Source organism: Solanum verrucosum, unplaced genomic scaffold, assembly GCF_900185275.1.
Source record: "Solanum verrucosum unplaced genomic scaffold, falcon-dt-bn FXZP01000154.1, whole genome shotgun sequence".
NCBI classification, from domain to species: Eukaryota; Viridiplantae; Streptophyta; class Magnoliopsida; order Solanales; family Solanaceae; genus Solanum; species Solanum verrucosum.
Window position 1 is genome coordinate 1,028,568 of NW_026020217.1, and position 21,560 is coordinate 1,050,127.

At 32.0% G+C, this 21,560-nt stretch overlaps 2 protein-coding genes and 1 non-coding gene across 3 annotated transcripts; 1 reads left to right on the forward strand and 2 right to left on the reverse strand.

The window, feature by feature from the left end:
* Positions 1-656: 656 nt before the first annotated feature.
* On the forward strand, positions 657-729 carry TRNAA-AGC (transfer RNA alanine (anticodon AGC)). The gene has a single exon. It is a non-coding gene; the product is annotated as a tRNA-Ala (tRNA).
* A 1,837-nt stretch (positions 730-2,566) lies between these two features.
* On the reverse strand, positions 2,567-4,744 carry LOC125830732 (aldehyde oxidase GLOX-like). Its single transcript, XM_049509899.1, has 2 exons — positions 4,449-4,744; positions 2,567-4,240 (listed from the first exon to the last, which is right to left on the reverse strand). The coding sequence occupies exons 1-2, from the start codon at positions 4,742-4,744 to the stop codon at positions 2,824-2,826; spliced, it is 1,713 nt and encodes a 570-aa protein (XP_049365856.1). The 3' UTR covers positions 2,567-2,823.
* A 5,412-nt stretch (positions 4,745-10,156) lies between these two features.
* On the reverse strand, positions 10,157-15,777 carry LOC125830688 (protein TWIN LOV 1). The gene is made up of 7 exons (XM_049509869.1): positions 14,821-15,777; positions 13,917-14,124; positions 13,747-13,811; positions 13,505-13,584; positions 13,256-13,311; positions 13,102-13,165; positions 10,157-10,493 (listed from the first exon to the last, which is right to left on the reverse strand). The coding sequence occupies exons 1-7, from the start codon at positions 15,395-15,397 to the stop codon at positions 10,347-10,349; spliced, it is 1,197 nt and encodes a 398-aa protein (XP_049365826.1). The 5' UTR covers positions 15,398-15,777; the 3' UTR covers positions 10,157-10,346.
* Between the last annotated feature and the right edge of the window lie 5,783 nt (positions 15,778-21,560).

A 21,560-nucleotide genomic window follows, 5' to 3' on the forward strand; every position in this document is an offset into this window, starting at 1 on the left:
ACCGGGCGGGACAGTGGCCAAGAAATTTTCCAAATTTTGTTTTTCCTAAATAACGACGGTTCGGGTCGTTACAAAAATACTACTATATATTTTAATATAAGTACTCCCTCTGTTCTTATTTATATGTCGTCCTTACTAAAAATAGATGTTTCTTAATACTTGTCATTTCACAAAATCAGTACATAAATAACACTATTCTTCCTATTTTATCTTTGAGAGATATTAATCTTGAAAGTATGAATTCGACCAATATAAGAAAACGAAATGATTAATTCATGTTCATTGGTTAATTTACTTAATCAAAATAAACTCATTTATGTTCATTTATGAAAACTTGACTTCAAGAGAACACTAAATAAGAGTACAATGGTAAACTTACATAATTTCTTAAGGGACGTGAAATCTAAAATAACATAAATAAATAGGAACAAAGGAAGTATCACCTTAAAGACTCGAGACAAAAATAAATGTGTTTTTATAACTATACCCTTATACTCCATTTTCTTGATACGCTTTGATTCTCGAGAAACATTTATTAATTAAAGATAGGTTAGACCTCTTTTTCGTTCTTCAAACAAAGGCCTTTGTTTCAATAGATTTTCTTCAGATAAACATTAAACCAACGTGTAAGTTATGCAGACTAGTTAGGACAGTCAGGGGATGTAGCTCAGATGGTAGAGCGCTCGCTTAGCATGCGAGAGGTACGGGGATCGATACCCTGCATCTCCATTCTTTTTATTTGCAGCTCGACTAATCTAGATTTAGTTGGAGCTCGACTAAGTCTTGCCTTGTGAAAGCCACCTTATAACAGGAAGTAGTCAAATGCTTCTTTGAAAAGACCAATTTTTAATTTCAAGCCGCGCGTCCTCCGCTTGCTCCAAACAGTTCAAAATAAAAAATTAAAACTTAGTAAAATAATTTTCTAGATGGTTAAGGGTACGGTCATTTCACATTGCGACGACGATTTAGTTTTAAGGCCTATAAAAGAAAGCTCTGCAAAGAATAAAAGACATGAGAGAAAAATCTCAAGAAGTTCTTATTATTATCTTGTTCTTCCGCCTTTTGTAAGTAGAGGCCATAAAACCTCTTTCCCAATTATTTATTTTTTTGTCTAGGAATTTTTTATTATTATTAAACCAGGATCTCGAGACACTTGCTCCATATCATAATTTATTTATTTTAATCCAAAGAAATATTGATCAACCCTTCACCTAAATCAAAAGGGAGGGAGTAATTTTCTTGATTTATTCTTTTGCTACTTGTGGAATGTGGGGTGATGAGTAATGAGTGTAGACTTTTTCTTTATTTGTTTCTCACTTGTGCCCACCACAACATCACAAAGGTTTATTTAATGGTCCAATAGAGACAGTTCTGCCCTCTGACAATTGTACTGTATAATACAAACAAAGATAGGGGGCTCCTCTTTGTGTTTTAATCTTAGGGTCCCATCCCCACCTGCTTTACAACTTCCTCATTAATTTCACCAGTCTGTTAAAGTTTCACTACCAAATCAAAAGAACATGCATATAGCATTGAACAGGGACTTATCACATGGAGAATGGATCTAGGGGTGGCGAGGGGTTCGCTCAAATCTCCTTTATAAAAACTGATATGATATATATAAGGAAAAATTATATAATGAGACATACTACACAATCATACATGTTATTGTTATCTATACTTTTAAAATATTACTTATTTTACCACTAATTAAGAGCTTCATCCCATATATTGAAGAAGCTATACTTAGATACATGTATTTTGCTATCAAATAGATTAAAATAGAGAGAGAGGCAAGTGAGATTCGTTATGTATCTCATATACATACAAATCACACTAGATACATGTATATATATATATATATCTGGCGTGATTCACATGTATCTGAGATACCAGATACTTAGGTGAATGGTGAGCGAGATGGGAGAGAAACGAGGGAGGCGAGCGATATTTGCTATGTATCATAAATACATGTGAATCTACTTGGATACAATGTCTCTAGAACAAATTACTCCTATTTTTTACCTCATCTATCCTGAGATACATGTGTTTGGATTTATCTGAACACACCAAAATATGGTAAGATACGTAATATTGCAAACTAGAGTGTACCTAAGTAATTAACTCCTAAACTAGAGGAATCTATGTAAGTTTCCCTATATATAAGTTATTTTAAAAAATTTGTATGTATATATTTAGATTTTAGACCTCCTAAATATTATATTATATTATAGGTAGTCTTAGCGATTGAGGGATCAAAATTCACCTTATGATTGCAAGTTCAAATTTAAAGTATTATTTTTTAAACTCCTTAATAAAAATTCTGAACACATCACTATATCGGACACATCACCTAGGTCTAACATGTGAACATGGAGAGCAATTTTATTGAATGATTGCATCGACTATCTTTGTCACAAGTAAATATATCAAAATTTGTGCACATAATTAATCAAACCAATAATCATATATTAACAACTTTACATCTTACCAAAACATAATTGCTAGAAAGAAGGAATTTCCTTCTCATTGTTGGGTATTTTGGTCAGGTACATTCCCCAACTTATTCTCAATTTGTATTCTAAAAACAATCACTCACCTAGGCCTCTATAGTGAAAGCTAGGCAACTATACCAACAAAAAAACACAAAAAAATAAAATAAAACACACCAATCTTTTGTTTTTCTTCTTTGGGAAAAAATGGTGACCTTTTCTCAATGGTACTTAAATTTCTATTCCAACTACCTATAGTGAAATAATAATGCACCTATTAAATTCTAAACTACCAATTCCAACACCAAAAAAAAAAAGGTACTATAAAAATTTACTGCATTTTTACCCAAATTGAGTGTCCAGGAACGCCTTTGTGAACCACGAACACCATATAATAACCCGGTGGTGCAATATTACGCGATGGAGGGGCATACACCGTGATCTTTTGAGTGAATGACGATAGTTGTTGAATTTCCACAATGTCCAAAATTAACAATCGTTGATTCATCGCGAATGAGTGTGTGGTAAATGAAGGTGCAATCATTGTTACCATGACCTCCTTCATATCCTGAGAAACCCCGAGTGTAAATGTGACGGAGAATTTCTGACCGTACGATACGGGTCCTTTAACGGTTGCGTTTGATGGACGGAGATGAGAGTGGTGTGGGCTCAAGTAAGGTGGCATAAATGCTTCTAAGCTTAACTCTGTAGGGTACTTTACGCCTGTGAAGTTGTACCTTATATGCGGATTACTTCCACCCACTAATATCCTGCCATCGGGCAATAACGTTGCTGATGAGTGGTACATCCTTGGTATACTAGTGGGGTTGAGTACACTAAATCTTTTATTCGCGTCGGGTTGACCCGGTTCGTATAAAACCGGGTTCAATACCGGGTCAATCGCGCTTTCCCACCCGGCTGTCCCTTTTGATGCTCCATTCAATAAAATCACATCACCCGTAGGCAATAACAACATATCCAGCATGACCCGACCCGAAGGCATATCCTCCATGACCCATTTAGGATCCGGATCCGTTATTTTAATCCGCCCACATGTCCTCGAAGCAGGCATAAATCCACCTACCGCCGCTTGTAAAAACGCGCCACCATTAGCACCACCGCAAACCATCACCTCCACCACCGGAGAAAAATCTCCGGCGACTAATGTCATCGGTAACATTACCGATGATCCAGTCGCCGGATAACTCCTTTTCTCACCTGGAATTACTGGAAACTCTCTAACAACTCTATTTTTCGTGTAATCTAACACAATTGACCGTTGATTCGCGAAAATGTACACATTTCCATCGGGTAAAAGGTATAAAAACGGATATAAATTGTTTTCTTCTTTAGGATCAGTTGTTTCCTTCAAAAACGGAAGGTGAAAAACATAATTAGTGTTAGAATTCTGTGGAAAAAACTCGTAACTATAAGCATTTCTTCCTCCTATGATCATAATACGTCCGTCAGGAAGTATATGATCGGTTGAATACCACCGTCTAACGGTGAGATTCTGTTGAAGTTCCGTCCAATCACAAGTTTCTTCGTCATTACAAGGTGAAAATAACCGTATTTTACGTTCACCGTCGTGGTATCCACCTGTTTGTATAAGGGTGCCGTTAGAGTTAACGGCACCTGAGGAACACCAAACGTCCGTTTGAACCATGAGCGGACGGTACGTATTGGTGGCTACATTGTAAAGTATAGAATGAGCTGTGCAATCTACTTTGATGGCTTCGTCATTGTACCTGTTGAAAATATAATTAAGTAAATAACTATGTTTTACGTTATATTTAATAATAGGACGTTGAAACTAAGAAATTCAGTTAATATGTATAATTAATATTCGCTCAAAACTAAAAAATGTTGAACAAAATTGCAAATAATTTGTATGTACAAAAGTCGTGTTGAGTATTCAGATGATGAGATGAGATGATCAGACAGTTCAAGCCGTACCTGCATTTACCCCGAGGAAGGGAGAGGTTAGAAGAACCGAAATCCGTTCGATCGAAAATGACAACCTTATTATTATGGAGAAGTTGCATGTGCATGGCTGAGATACCAATGGATTTATGAAGAAGAATCCATTTACCCTTTGTGTGATCTGAGTTTTTTTGGTCAAATGATGATGAACTATGTTGTCGGTGGTAGCTCTTTTGGCTTGTATCATGTTTGTTTGATGAATTACATGAAAGAGGGAATAGAAGGAAAAGACCAAAAATGAAAGTAAAAGATACAATATTGAATGCCATAATAACAAGAGGGGGTGCTTGAAGTTCAAATTTATGTGTTTTCTTGAGGGGATTTTTAAAAATAAATGAATTGGGAAGTTGATATAAGTAATAAAAAAAAATACTAGTAGGTTGATAGGTTCTTAAATGGGTGGAATTAATTTAATTAGTGTGAAATTTAAAAGTTTAATTGTGTGAGGAAGTGAAAGACTAAGACTTTTGATTTATGATTTATAAATTAAAAAGTCATAAATTAGAAATTTTAACTTATTAAAATCAAATGTTTATAAAGATTTTTTAATTTACTCAAAAACTTTCAAAATACTTAAAAGCACTTAAAATAAGTAAACTCAATCACACTCTAGTAGAGGGGAATATAGGCAGGGGAGGAAGTATTTCTCCATTCTTTAACTATAGGTCACAAATTTGAGTTCCTCTTGGTACAGAGTCGCCTTTATTAGGGATCACTTTACTCCCCAAATATGAAATTTCTCTCGTGAATACAAATTTAATCGCAATCCAATACAAATACCAAATAGAAAGAGAAAAAAAAGGTAAGGGAGGATAGGGGAAATGCATGGACAACGATTGGGTGAAAGTAATCAATTAATGCTAAATATATAGAGAACCAGAGAGGAAGTTCTTATATTGGTCTGATCATTTTGACTTCCAAAAACAATTATTACTATTTGAGTTGTTATTTATTTAAAGAGAAAAAAAATATATAAATCCTTTTTTTTATATTGTCTTAAATGGACTTTGGTTAATTTACTTTTCCCTACCTCTTTATTTTCCTTCTTTTTATGTTTGCTTTGGCAGAGAAAATGAATCTTGATTCTTGAACTTTTAACACTTGTTCAAAAATTCTTGACTGGTGTATTATATACCTTTTAAAAAAAAATTATTTATAATTTTCTATTGCATAACATTAATGAACGATAATTATCGTAAAAACTTTAATATTTTATATTTATACATAATATATCTATTACAATTTCATAATATTTGAGTATTGACTGTTATAAAAGGGTAAACTTTCTACAAATAGTATGACTTTATAATGAATGTCACTAATCAAAGAAATGAAGCTATTATAATGAAATGTTATTATAACGAACTGTTATAGTGAGACTTTAATATAGTATACTTATATAAGTTGCCATTTACTAAAGTTGGTTGCCTCTAATTAAGTAAATGCCAATTTCATTAGGTATTCATAGATATGGTACAATGCCTAGCTGTTTGATTTGGATGAAACAAAGAGAATTTATTGGACAGGTTTGCTGATTTAACATTTCACCTTCTAAATTAAACTATATATGGGAGTAAGAATATTAGGTACGGATCGATTCGGTTTAATTCAATAATTTTAAAATAATTCATGATTTAACATTTCACGTTCCAAATTAACTACATATGGAAGTGGGAATATTATGTATATATGGATCGATTTGGTCTAATTCAATAATTTTTTTAGAAAAAATCACTCTCTATGATAGTATTAATAAATTTATTTTATATATATAAATCAATACAAAACGTGCTACTAACATTTGATATCATTATGGTAAAACTTAAAATTCATAAAGTTCAATAAATATTGATTTTTGCCTCTATCAATAGGTCAACCAAATGTCTTCGATTTGAGTTTTGGAAATGCTTTTTTTAAATAAATCCTACTCGACACAATTTAGATCGATCGATCTGGTGAGTTTCAAATAGCAAATAGTTAAATAAAAGAGAATTTTACACAAATCATATAGTGTTAAAAGAGCTAATTACATATTATCCCTACTCTTTTTCAAATTACAAAATCCCTTAAAATTGGTGGAACTTGGATTCATCCCAAAATGTTTCGATACATCGCGTCCTGATTTAAAATACATCGCATCTCAGTTTAGGATACCTCATTCAACATCCCGATACATCACGTCGTCCCAATACACCGCGTCCTGATTTCGGATACATCACTCAACGTCTCGATACATCGCATCTCGGTTTCGAATACATCACTCAATATCTCGATATATTGGGTACGTCCCGATACATGAGAGAAGAGATTTTGTAATTTTTTTCAAATGATAGGAAAAAAATTAAAATATAATAAAATAAGTTGCGTATTACATAATTTTTCCAATAAAAAGCGTCATATTGCGTTTCATGTATTGACTTTAAGGCTTTCTCATGGTTGAATAAATTGAATACTATATATAATATTAATTAATTCTACAATTGCCCCATTGCTTTTGGTTTTCTATCACAGTCTCTATTAACTCCATATATTTTTGCCCATTAAGCAACATAAAATATCTTATAATAAAAGTAACCATGATGACATCTCTTATCCATGCTCACACGAGCACGAAAGCTATTTTTAGATGATATTTCCACAAGAGTCATAAGTTAAAGTCCTAAAGTTTAGCACTTGTGAACTTTCACAATCAAACAGGTTTTGGATTATCGATGGATACAAGATTTAAAGTTAATAATATTTATAAAAATATTTATTTTTAGAATAAAAGACCTCATATAGCTTGACTAAATTCGAGTTCATGTCATGAAGTCTGACGCGTTGGAGGTAACGCTTTTCCTAACAAAAAGGACTCTGTATTAAGGTTCAACCTCAAAATTTATGATTAAAGATGAATAAGCAATTATCATTTCACCACTAACCCGTATTGATACATCGATATCTAGTTAATGTATATATACTAATTAAGTTTAAAGTCAATTACTTATCAGTAAATTATGATCTAGATATATCACTACATGTCATATATAATATCAACTTTCATGAATTTTATGAAGTTAAATATTTGAATGCTCACTCTATATATATTAATCGATTAGCTAGTCATGCAATTTTATTGTGTTTTTTTAAAGTCATTTAACTTTTTTTTAGTTAGCTTTCATAGTCGCCCAACTCTGCCTAATAAGCTTATGAAAAAATCTTTTTGATCAGAATTTGACCTGATAAAATAAACTGATCTTTTCTCTATTTTTAATTAAAATATATTAAAGTTAAATAGGTAAAAATGTTCAAAAAGAATATATATATATATATATATATATATATATATATATTGAAAATTGTATTTCCAACTAAAATGATCATGAAAGTCAACTAGACAAAGTGGAAGCATGGCCATGTAAACTACTCCCTTCCTTTCATTTTACTTGGCTTCTATATCAAAAATAGATATTTCATTTCACTTGTCAATTTCAACAAATCAAGATAATTTTATTATTTTTCCCAAATTATCCTTAGTATATTAATTAACTACGTAAAATACACCTATAATCAGTCAGGTGAACAAACTATTCAACTCTTCTTTAATGACCAATACAAATTGTGTGGAATGGTAAGTATTTCTTCATCCTTAACCAGAAGTCTCGGGTTTGAATCCTCCTGAGTACGAAATCTCCTTTGTTAGGGAACGTTTTACCATCTAATGTGAATATCGAACCCGGGAGAAAAAAAAAACAACTCTTCTACTAACCTATGATATTTGTTAGAGTTGTGTTGATTTAAATAGTTTTAATAAGTTCAGGAGGGCATGATTAATTTTGACAGCCGTAAGTCAACTAGTCCTAATTAATTTTGTATAATAAGGGTCCACTAGAAACTTTAATATTTTGTCGGTCAGCATGGTTATTAAAATGCTTGAATTAAATGTAAGTATGTAGCTACGTGGCGGACCCAGGATTTTCGTTCAGGTGTTCAAAAAATAAAAGTATAAAAGTATAAATGTGTATATATAAATCAACAAAACAAAATTTCAAAAAAGTAGTAGTATATAGTTTTAGTGGCGGATCCTTGAATTTTTTTGGGTTTAAAACCACACTTTTAGCATGTTTTATAAAATAAAAACTAAAAAAAAACGTGAAAAACGGAATTGAAACCTTAAAAAAATAAAAAATGAAACTGAAAAAGAAAAAAATAAAATTCTAATGCATGGATTCGAACCCTCGACATGAGGCTTAATTTTTAGGGAACCTGCTGCTAGGCTATCTCTTTCTCCTTGTCATTGAGGGGGTTCAAAATATATATATTCACATAAATACAAAAAATTACCTTATATATACAATGTAATTTTTTACCGAGGAGGTTCGGGTGAACCCTTGGAACCCACGTGGGTCCGCCCCTGCCTGCAGGCTGCAACAATTAAACCATTTGTATTCTCTCAAGAATTAGTTTTTTCTTCTTTGATTTACACAAATAATGCAAACAATTTGGACATTGTTATTAGGACATGTTTGGATATCAAAGTGAAATTGTTTAACCTAAAATTCATTAATTAGGTTAATCAGATAAAATTGAGGTCACAAGCAACGTGAAAACACTTCTAAATTTGGCTCAAATTGTTAGTTTTATCTCTGAACTATTAACAGTCTTAAAAATACTCCTCTACTTGACTAACTAAACTTAGATACACCCTCTATCTATCACATGACATAGCAAGTGGTTTCAAACTCATGTAGGAGCATAGAGCACTTAGTAAAAAGTCGAGAGGAGTATTGAAACACTCTACGCTTGGCGAGAATCTAGAAGTGTATTTCATTCGTATTGCAAGAACAGGGGTGTATTTAAATTTAACTAATCAAATAAATGGGTGTTTGTAATGTTTTTTATTACATTATACTATTGCATTCTATTGATATGTAATCTAAATTGAATCTTCTTTAAACGTCATTGTATTTCATTTAAAGTCTCTTCACTTGTTTCTATTGTCGATTGTTCCTAACTTCGTTAAAATTGTGAATAAATGCTCGTTACTTGATCATTACTTAATTTAAAAGTGTTATAAAATATTATAGTGTGGATGTCTATTATATCAAGAAGTTACTTTTGGATAAATTTTATAGCTAAACAATAAAATTTGTTACTAATCTTAGCAACATATTTTCGTTAGCTACGAGCAAAATAGCAACGGACCAACGACAAAGTTTGTAGCTAATTCTAATGTTTATTAGTAGTTATCTCACTGATTATCTCTCTTACTTCCCTCTATTATGAAGATAACTTCCATCACCATTAATTTCATCCATTATCTTCATGACTAATGTCATATTTATGACTAACATTTTGTACGCCTCTATAACACTAAAAAAGAAGGGCATAAGGGTTCATATTAGATGAACTTGATGATACTTATTGGAAGAATAAGAAATCTATCCTCCCATTTCTCTATTTCTATCGTTCTTATCTTTAATATTCTTGACTTATTGCTTTAGTATTAAGGGTTTTTATTTCACTTATTACCTTTACCTTTAATAAATTAGACAAGATTTTCAACTAATCAAAATTAATCAAACAAAGTTATTCACTAGTAAATCACATATTTGTGGACATTTTTAAGTGCATAAAACCTAAATATATCTGAAAAAGTCATTTTCTCCTCTTCAATTTATAAGTGATTATAAGAGATCATTTGGTATCCGAATATATGACAAAGAAAAGATCAAATTTAAATTACCATAACAAACTGTTCATGTTTTTTTCTTTGTGTTTTTTTTTTCTGGTACCAATGAGCTATATAAGAGTACATTTTTTCAGTAGAATCCAATGTATTTATCAGGGAAAAAAAAGAAAAAAAAAAGGAAACACAAATTTCTTCAAGAACTAGGAGGTGCTTGCACCCATTGACCACCCTCTCACAGCAACCTTTACAGCAGCAACAACACTGCGATGCCTCATCTCCGGATTTAGCCCTTGTTTCTCCCGAGACTCGTTAGTATCTTCTATCTGAATGCCAACGAAGTACGCAACCTATGCAGCCAAACGGGACAGAACTACAACGGGTTAGCTCAAATAGGACTAAATTTTTCAACAAGCAGCAGTAGGTAGAAGTAGCCTAAGTTGTGTTGTCACAGAAAATAACAAACTATGCAGAAAATGTCTAATGTGACTTGTCACTGAGCTCCAACGACAATAGGACGACTATGCCTCAGTTGTAAGCTAGTTGAGGTCGGCCATGTGAATCTTCATTGTCCATGTCGCTTCATTCAGACCTGTCTCAATCCAATATTGACAAGTGGATTGAGACTGAGCTTTGTTAGGTTAATTTGTATTAAGTCAACATTAATGTCAGCTTGATTTACTACCTTAACAAAGCAATTAACAACTGGTTTCACTGCCTACTTCTATTTTTCCACCAAGTTCTGTGAACATTATGGCTAGGTAGTAACCTATCGACAAAAACTCAAATCTTTTCGAGCATTGGTTATTCAAGAAGACATTCAACTAATCTCAGATATACATCTCCTAATACACAAAGCAAAGAAGAAATTTAGTCCATCCATTACTCTTGATGCCTGAGAACCAATTCACATCTCGAATCTTTTTTTGAAACTGGTAAATGTGTATTCCTCAGCATTAAGGACATGCTGGACACCATCAAAAAGTGTTAAGATATAAAAAAATAACTAGAAAAGAAGATACTTACAGAGATCTTAATAAATCTACAAACTGATCTATATCCTCTAAACCTACTTCTTTACACCAAAAGTAGAAAGATATTATACAATTCCATTTAACTTTCTGGATGGAATTGGATCTATCTTCATAACACCTCCCATTTCTCTCTCTCCAAACTGTCCACCACATCTCGAATCTTGATTGAAGCATAATGTATCCAAAGGTAACCGATAAATTTCTAATTCATAACCCCATATTTTGTAAAACTGGAAACACTAACAGGCATGTCTAAGAAGATGTATTCATTCTATTTGGACATGACATTAACCTATAAGAACCTGTCAAGAAGTTGTTTACATTGAGAAAAACATGTGGATATGTTCTGTTAATAGACTATATATCACCTTGATAGGTGGCGGGAATCAATAGAGCGCCATAATCTTGACAAAGGCAGTGGTGATGCCACTAATTTATGACACCAGTGAACCTACAATTGGCTTGGAACTCTGAACAAACTCAACTAATGAAACATAGCTTGTCTTGGCTCTTCGGCCAACTTACTCTTGGGACTATAGAGCTTGTTTATTCAATGATAATTTAACTCTACTAGTACTAGTTTAAATTACAAACACGTTTCTTCTTGTATGCTTCCTTTCGTTTCAATGTGACACGAAAAAGGAAAATAAGAAATTAATCAGGCTCACTTCTTCAGATGAATCAAATCCCCTGCAAAAGTGAACTCAAGAGGTTCGTCCACAAGATACGGCAACAACAACAACTACAGCTACACATCAGCCCCAAACGAGTTGGGTTCGGCTAAATGAATCCCCACTTCTTCTTTAAGCTCATTTCAGTTGAGCTCCGCAAGATACACAATAATTATTGTTGTTTTTGTTGAGTTCATGGCTAACACACCCATGTTGGGCATTCATTCATAAAACTACATTTGTGGTTACAAAATTGTTAATTTATTACTCCTCCCTCAAATGCAATTTAAACAAAATAGAGAAGTTACATATTAAAAGATACATCTGTTAAACATGTACCTGCAACAACTATAACCATCTATTATGCCTCAATCTCAAACAAATTGGGGTGACTTGTATGAATCCTCAGTGACCATGTTCCCCTTATTAATTCATCTTAGGCCAACATTATACAAAATAAAAATAAAAGGATGGTAAATATATACCTACAACAACAACAACATACCTATTCTAATCCCACAAATGAGGTCTAAGTAGGATGAGATGTATGCAGACCTTACCCGTACCTTTGTAGGGTAGAGAGATCGTTTTCGATAGACTCACGACTTAAAAGGGAAGTTATTCATAGAAGGGTTACAAGAAGAAAAAATGACAACAAAATTTCAAGAAACAAAGCAAAATGAAGCAATAGATTATAGAAACACATAGAAGAATAAGAAACTACGTGATTACTAAATACTACTACTAATAAGTAGAAAGGATATGTGGCAAGCCCCCTTGCCTCTCCCACCTGACGGGCGACCAACCGACCACACTCGGCTACCTACTAACCTTTTACCCTAATCCTCGATCTCCATAGCTTTCTATCTAGGGTCCTCAGTAAGAAGAAGATGTGTCACGCCTTATCTAATCACCTCCCCCACCCCTCTACCCACACCATTCTTTTTTGGCCTACCTCTACCTCTCCCAACTCCTGCTCAAGCCAACCTTTCACACCTCCTAACTGGCACATCCGCGCACCTCCCAAACTATCTCAGTCTTGCTTCCTCATTTTGTCCGCCACAGAGGTCACTCTCACCTTGCCTTGTATAACTTCGTTCCTAATCATATTTCTCCTAGTATGCCCACACATCCATCTGGGCATCCTCATCTCCACTGCATTCATCTTCTCGACATGGATAGTCTTGACTGGCCAACACTCTATCCCATACAACAATGCTAGTAATTATGTACCTATTAGTTAAAAATATTACCTTTCCTGAAGCACTCCGGATTGGTGAGATGTGAAGAAAATTCCAAAACGAGGTTCCATCTTTTCTGAAAGGGAACACGCAGCCACCAAGAGATTGAGCCTTAATAACAAGGAAACAACTCTTATCTAAATGTTATGCAATGACCGGAACCAACCTGTAATTTAAGATATGTACAGTACACGGTTGTTCATTTTGGATGCATTGTTTTATCTGCAAAGTGAGAAAAAAGGTAATAAGGATTGCGATCAGCTGCTCAACCGCATACCTTCCCTTAGCACTTCCCCCACTTAAGAAAATCTTAATCTTAGGAAGGGCACCAAATCTCTTATCCCAAGATGTAGCAGTTAGCAATGCAACAAACGAAATTAAGCAAATGATAGCAGATCTGAAAAGAAAAAATTACCTGAAATTGTGTGCCTCTCTCTGTATCTTCCCCGCTTAAAAACCGACAATTACGACCCAATACTTCATGTCTCAAGAAGCCTATTGAAGAAAAGAATGGTCCCTGTTAGCAATATTAGTTAGAGTAAGCCCTCATGCTCTTTTTATGAACACAAGAAATAGACCCAAACCCATAAACAATGAGAACATCCCCTGGAATGAACAAAAGTTTACACTAGTGTAAATTAGCTACAGCTTTAGCACCTGTTAATTTTAGGAAGGCATCACTTGCATAGACAATTGGCATGTCTGGTAAGTGTGCGTCAGTTCTGCACGTTTCAGAAAGATATTCCAAGAGAAAGTGTTAAGTCCATCCAAGAACAGATCATATCGGTCATCAAAACAAGAAAATTAGGAATTCAAAAAAAACTCACAATACAAAGCTTTGTTTTATTCTACCAAAAGATATATTTAAGGATGCACTGAGCAGACTCATTCCCGATTGACAGCATCTCCTGTCACTGACCAGTCTGCCATTCAACTCACTGTAGTTTGCCAACACGGACATTATGTTGTTGACAGCAACACTGGCTTTTGTCTTCTCTTGATCACTTGCTTCACAAGGTCCTTCAACATCTACTTCTGTGATATATAAGCCTTATGAGAGGAATCCTATAAATTGAACCTAAAGTAACAAAACTAAGGAAACTCTACACTAGGATTTAAGAATGAAAATGAAACAGAGATAATCCAAATGCACAAAAATGGGAAACAAAGTCCTTGTGCCGTACAAGGTAGCTGGACGAACTTTTATGTTTTATACATACTGACTAGGACTGCTAATCTGCATGTCGAAACTCCAACACAAAGTGATGGGAAAGGTGTATGCACCCAAAGCATAACCAAGTCCTAACTCAAGCAGCTGATGAAAATGAGTCAAAACATGAATTTAAGCTTAAGAGGAAAAAAGGGCAGCCCCATGTAGGGTCCTGGGAAGGGCAGCAACCCAAGAGGTGTGATGTAGACAGCCTAAACTAAATTCAAGCATTAGTGGTTGCTTCCACGGCTCTATGTATCACACGGAGACAACTTTACCATTGCTCCAAGGAGCAAAGGCGACCATTAAAAACAAATTAGAACCATAAGCTAAAGACTACAATACTCAAATGATTGGAGATTAGTGCAACAAATTTCAAAATCATGTTCTAACGGTGACAGAGACGAAATCCTAAACATCTTAATGATCATATTTACGATGAAAATGAAACGATAAGTCCACCACTATAAACAACCAAAAATTGAGAGAACTTTCAAGAAGCATAATGAATAAACACATACCTGTATGGTCCAACCCTGAAACTGTATCAACCGATAATGCTCTATCCACTTCCATAGTCGAATTCGAGCAAACCTCCCTCCTACAACACTTATAGACATACTCCCTGCAATTACCTCCATCATAACATACTCCTCCATTTCTCCCAATTCCACCACCTAATGAATTTCTCCTCCTCAAAATAGGCACTTGAATTCCCAAAAAATGAACCACCCTCCCATCCTTCTCACTATAAACAGGACACATATTAAACAACATCCAAAAGGGTGTCCCATCCTTCCTATAATTCAACAAACTAATTTGTATTCCCCTCTCCTCACGAATCGCCTCTCGAATCGCCATAACTGATCTTCTATTAGTCTTAGGCCCTTGAAATACCCTTCCATTCTTCCCTAAAACCTCATTCTTGGAATAACCAAATACTTTCAAGAAACCCCTTGATGCATAAACAATAGGGTGACCAGAAATAGAGGGATCAGTAATTGTAAAACTATCAGGCAATTCATCAAGAGCTTCTCTAACCCCATCTGAGTATTTAACATTAAATGATTTTTCAATCAAACCCAGTTGTGATTCCATACTGATTCAACTTGTTTTGGCTCAAAGACTGTAACTTTATCAGCAAAGATTAACCCCAATCTCAATCCCATGTGTCAACTGTAATTTGGAACTTCAGCTTCAACCCATACACAAAACAAGAACAAAGAAATCATCAATAAACAAGAAAGACCATACAAATAGCACATAGAATTTAATATACCACACATAAAAAAAAAAGACAACCCCATATACTAAAGCTCACATATACACAGGATCTAACTCAGTCTTACCCTGCATTTCTACGAGAGACTCACTAATTCTGACATATTAATCACGTGATAATAATTTTATCAGTTACGATAAAAATAATATTTTAGTGTCATAAGAAAGAAGAGCTTACATGGATGAAAATATCTAAGGTATTGAATGAACAATAAGAATTGGGGATATGTACATCAATCGTTTTTAGTGAATGAATTATTTTATATGAAGGAATTTAATGTGATTGGAGAAAAAGAATAGGAAACAAAGTGTTTGAAATAGTCATTCATGTAGCAGATTTTTTATTAGGGTATATGGTTATTATTTGTGTATTTTCAACTATTTATACATTATAGTATATTGATTGTAAATTGTAATATACATATTTACGATAATATATGTTAGTTTAACTATTTTTAAAGTAAGTATATTATTGTATTTGTAGATGTGACTTAGTGATCAATAATGTAAGTTGAGCACTATGAAGTCTCAGGTTCAATTCTTATTTGTATACATGTTATTAATGGGTGATGTATGATATCTCATAAAATTAACCCTCACAAAATTAATTAAGTTGCGTGAAATCTAACTCATGAACAATTTTATGTAGTTGGTTGAGTTGTAATTGTCAATTTTTAAGTTGGACTAATATAGTCCAAAAAGAAAGAAACAATTTGTCAAAAAAAGAGATGTGATTATAAACAAACCTTATATTATATTACCATTTACCAACAAAGAAAAGTACAATTTTTATCACCATTTATATAATATACCAATTAGCATCATTTATGGCAAATTTCAGCAAAGAAATGTTATAAGTTATAATAGTAATAATATTGGTCCCTATTCTTCATTTTTTAATTAATTATTTTTATTTTGACAAGAATGATGCTGAACTATTGCATGACAGATGCAATGCATGAGAGGACTAGCAGTGTGATAAACACAAGTACATATATAATTTATTTATTTTTTAATATACAAGCCACAAATTTAATAATAATAATAATAAATAAATAAATAATAAAAAGTGGCACTAAGTTTTGAGCCAATACAACAGTCCAAACTAATCTAGGTGTGGTAGTATCCACCCACCCCACCCCACCCCCTTTTATTTTTTCAGTAATTTGAAATCGTTATTTTTTTCTGTATCATTTTGTGTCGATTGGTAAATCACATTTTACGGGAAATTAACTTTTTTAGAATTCATATAAAAAATAACTATGCAGTCGTTACACTATTTGTACATATCAAAATAATATTAAAATGGCTATTTGAATTAGATAATACTAGTAATTGTTTTTGTATTGATTATGGGTCCCTTTCGGTTTATTCAATTTTATATTTTCTAAAAATAAAAAATATAAACAATAGAACGTATTTGAATTGGAAAACAAGATAAGTGTGGAAGAAAATAAATATGTCAACTTAAATAGACATAGTTAATTTAATCGATAACGACATTTATTTATTTATAATTGATAATTGAAATGAAGCATATATTAAAAATCTTAATCAATAAATTAGGTTAGTGACATGAAAGATTAAAAAAGAAATAAGCACTAATAAATAAAGAAGAATAAGGAAAGGTCATTTTGTGGTCAGTGACCTTTCAGAATAAATTTATTTTTATTTTTTTAGAATGTGTGAAAGAAATGAACGATGGCTTGTAGCCGCATTTAACACGTATATCTATGTTTGACCGATCAGAATTGTGGTTGAGTAGTAAGTATGTTCTCATCCTTAATTAGAGATTTCGGATTCAATTTCTTTTCGGTATAAAGTCACATTTATAAGGGAACGATTTACCTTCCAATCCAATGTGGGACTTCTCGACGCAAATTCGAATTAAGTCTAACTTCAATATAGGTTCCCGACACCGAATTGAAAACAAAAAAATATCTATATTTAGAATATTCTCCTTTTTTTGTTTACCACAAAAAAAAGGTGGTCCAATAATCCCTAATGAATATTCACTTTTTTTGTTGTATTTATATTATTCTCATTTTTTTTGTGACATATGAATAATATATATAAAATATAAATATAATCAATATGAATTATATTCATTTTATATTTGCTACAACAAGATTCAAATATGTGGAATCTAGGTTACAAGTTAAAACCTACTAATCATTGTTTTAACAAAAGTCCCACAATATTTAAATTAAAATGAAAATGTTAATAGCTCGATTGCTTGACTATTTAAAATTTTATTTTATTGGTCCTCCTTATATTCATCCAACTTAACACGTTTTTCCATTCGATCTTTGTTTGGATGGTTATAATGTATCATTTCATAATATGTTGTATTACTGTATTATGTTGTATTGTTTGTTTTGATGTTGTATCATTATCTAATAATTTGATTTCAAAAACAAATAGTCGTGTGATCATATTAAATGATCGTTATATAATATAAGACTTTGTGTAGTTATATAATAGTGAGTTTAGTAACAAGATAATTTTTTAGTAACAATAAAAATAAACAATATATTTAAACAAACAACATAACACGGACCATCGTACAATAGGTAACAACAATCCAAAATGTTAGACAAGGGAAAAAGATGTATTATATTATAGTAAATTATATTTTAAAAAATATCTTTTCACCCAATTATTAAATGTATAGCTGAATTTGGACTTCTTCAAAACTTCTAAAGGATCGTTTTCCATTATCAGAGAGATATTGTATTTCAAAGAGTAAAGAATTATAAATGCAAAACATGGTCGAATATTATAATTATTAAAAATATTTAATTTCCCAGAATATTTGGTAATATTAATTTATTATGAGGACATAATTTATGTGGGGAATCCGTGTTACTTTAATATCTTTTATATATATATATATATATATATTGCCACGCCAAAAATGAAGGCTAATACAAATTTGTTTCTCAAGTCTTAATTCAAATAATGCTTTAATAATTGATTCTGAATTTTTTCTTATAAGATTTATATATATTTCTTAATATGAAATTCGTCTAAAATATAATGTGCACTTGTTCTTCAATAGCTTGTTCATCGTCATGGGTGTCACACTACTCGCTACTTGTATTAGCTAGACATAGAGATTATAAAAAGTATATTTTAAAAAAATTAATAATTTCAAAAGACAACTAAGCTGGGTGACTTGGTGATGACTGTTATAGATGTGACATGTTTGGATGGATAAGAATGTTAACAAAGAAATACTAGTATAAGCTAAGTTGGCAGCTAACCAAAATAGAATAATGTAATTTTCTGGCCAATTAAATTTGTCAGTTTTATAGTAATAGTTGTATCTAGGGGAAACTATAACTAGGACAAAGCCTATTCAACTTTCTTTCTTATTGATGTAAAAGGTAGTGTTTGGACTTGCCTCGGGGTAGGCTATGGCAAAATATTTTGAGACTCATGTGTGGAGCTTAGTTTTGTAAGATTTACGTCTGAAGTGTTTGATTGTATGTCCTAAACACGTTTAACGTCCGACGTTTGAGATTTACCTATCAAATCTTACACAAATTATGTGTTAAATTCTTTAGTTAACATTGTTGACCATCATAAAATTGAATTAATTAAGGAGAAATATTACTTTGACAAAGAGAACAACACCTTTTAAATGTGTTTTTTGTTTATGTGTTACGACATAATTCATGAACCCAATATTTTTGGCTTAAATGTTATAATGTGCTTACAAATTTATAAATAGACTACTATATTATATTGTTTGATCCATCATTAGGTAACGATAAAAATTTCATTTTGATTAATGATTGATCTGGTGTGATCGTATAGTAACCTTAATTTTTAATTTTCAGTTTGTCTTTACTTATTATTTAATAATCTTACTTTTATCTTTTATCCTAACTTATTTGTTGTAGTGCTACACCATACCCTACTTTTTTGTAGGTTTGTTCTTTGAATTTGTTGATGTGTGACATTATGTAAGGACGGAGAACGATATGACTTATCGTATTGGTGAATATTGTTTTTGAAAAATTAAAAATGTGTTCTTTTTTACATGAATTAATGGTCAAGAACATATTTGAATTATCATTTTTTTGTGAGTTTAACACTTAAACTATTTGTTGTTTTCTTTTCCTATCTAACTTATCACCATCTATATTTAAAACACACCTCAACTATCATTTGTTCTATTTTCCTATTTTAACTATCACCATTTTTTATTAAGAGTACATCATCAATAATTTTAGGCTGACTGTTTTTCCTTGAGCCAAAGGTCAATTTGAAATGACCTCTCTACCTCTAAGGTAGGGCTAAGGTCGACACACACTCTACCATCTCTACCATCTCCAGACACAACGTTATACGGGATATATTGTTTGTTGTTAAAAATTTACTCGATTGAGATGATTATAGTCTTCAAAATAATTACTTCTAAGGATGAAATGAAAGAAAATATTTAATATTATCTTAATCTTCTTAATGATAAATAATTTACGATATTATTTTTAAAAATCATCACAATAAATAATTTGAGACAAATGAAGTACGTAAATGGAAACAAAAAAGGACAAATTACAAAAATTCACACCTTTTGTTTCACTTATTTCTATTATCCCCTATTACTTTTAAAAATCTCCAAAATCCCTTATTTCTTTGATTTATCCGAGCTGCATATTAATGTATTCGAGCCAGTATTTAATGTATTCAAGCTACATATTATGTATCCGAGCTACATATTAATGTATCCGAGACACTATTTAATGTATCCGAGCTTCATTTATTGTATCTGGTTTTTTAATTTTTTAAGAAATTAATGTAATTAGAAACTTATTAGGGATTAATTGTAATTTCATATTAAAACTATGGGATTTATGTAATTTACTCAAAAAAAATAATAATAGTATTGGACAAAATATGTCACCACACACATATTAGACTTGGGCCCAAGTTATGATAGAGCCCTTCTTTTAGTTTGTTACTACAATCTTACCCAAAATGCCAAGAGCCCATTTATAGTCTGTTATATACAATCTGGCCCAATAAGCCAAGAGCCCATTTTAAGTGTTATCTACAATCTGGCCCAATATTATTAGTATGTGATATACACAAAATTCAACAAATGGGTTTGTCAAAATCGACTACCAATCAAATAATTTGTAGAAATTAAATGCAACTTAAATAACACGACAAAAGTCGGTTACGAGGTGAAACTACTCTTGGTTATTAGGGGTTTATGATTTTATCGCGTACAAAAATACCCCTAAGCAAATTATAGTACAATAGTTATGTATATTACGGTAAAAATAGTTGAATCATATTGTTATATAATGATATGCATCATGTGAATTACATACTCGAAATGTATATCATATAGGTACTTGTTCATTAGTTTATAAATATTGCAGTATTTCAAAAATGATCATTTAAAAGTAATTATTCATTAAGACATATGCCGTAAATGTACTTTGTTTATTTTGCAGTCCAATTTGTGAAGTTGGTCCTTTGTATGGTACATATTATTTTATAAAGGAAAAAAAGTCAAATATGCCCCTAAACTATTTGAAAAGGTCAAAATATACTCCCCGTTTAAAGTTTGGCTCACTCGTGCCCTCGCCGTCCAACTTTTCGTCTAGATATGCCCTTATGGGCGTTAAATGCCAAATGGAATTGCCACATAATTTTTACATTACCACGTGGCATTTATATTAAAGGGAAAATGGTCAAATACACCCTTAAACTATTCGAAAAGGTCTAGATACACCCCCTTTTAAATAAACTACCCAACCCGTTTTCAACATTTTTTTTAAAATTTTTAATTTTTTTGGGTAAATCCCAAAAATGAGTAATTGACTAATAAAAAATAGGAAAATTTAAAAAATTTTAAATATAATTAACGCCAAAAATTCACAAATAAATATAGTAACCTTAAATTCAACAATTTCAACAATTTTTTTAAATTTTTATAAAAATATTTTTTATTAATCAA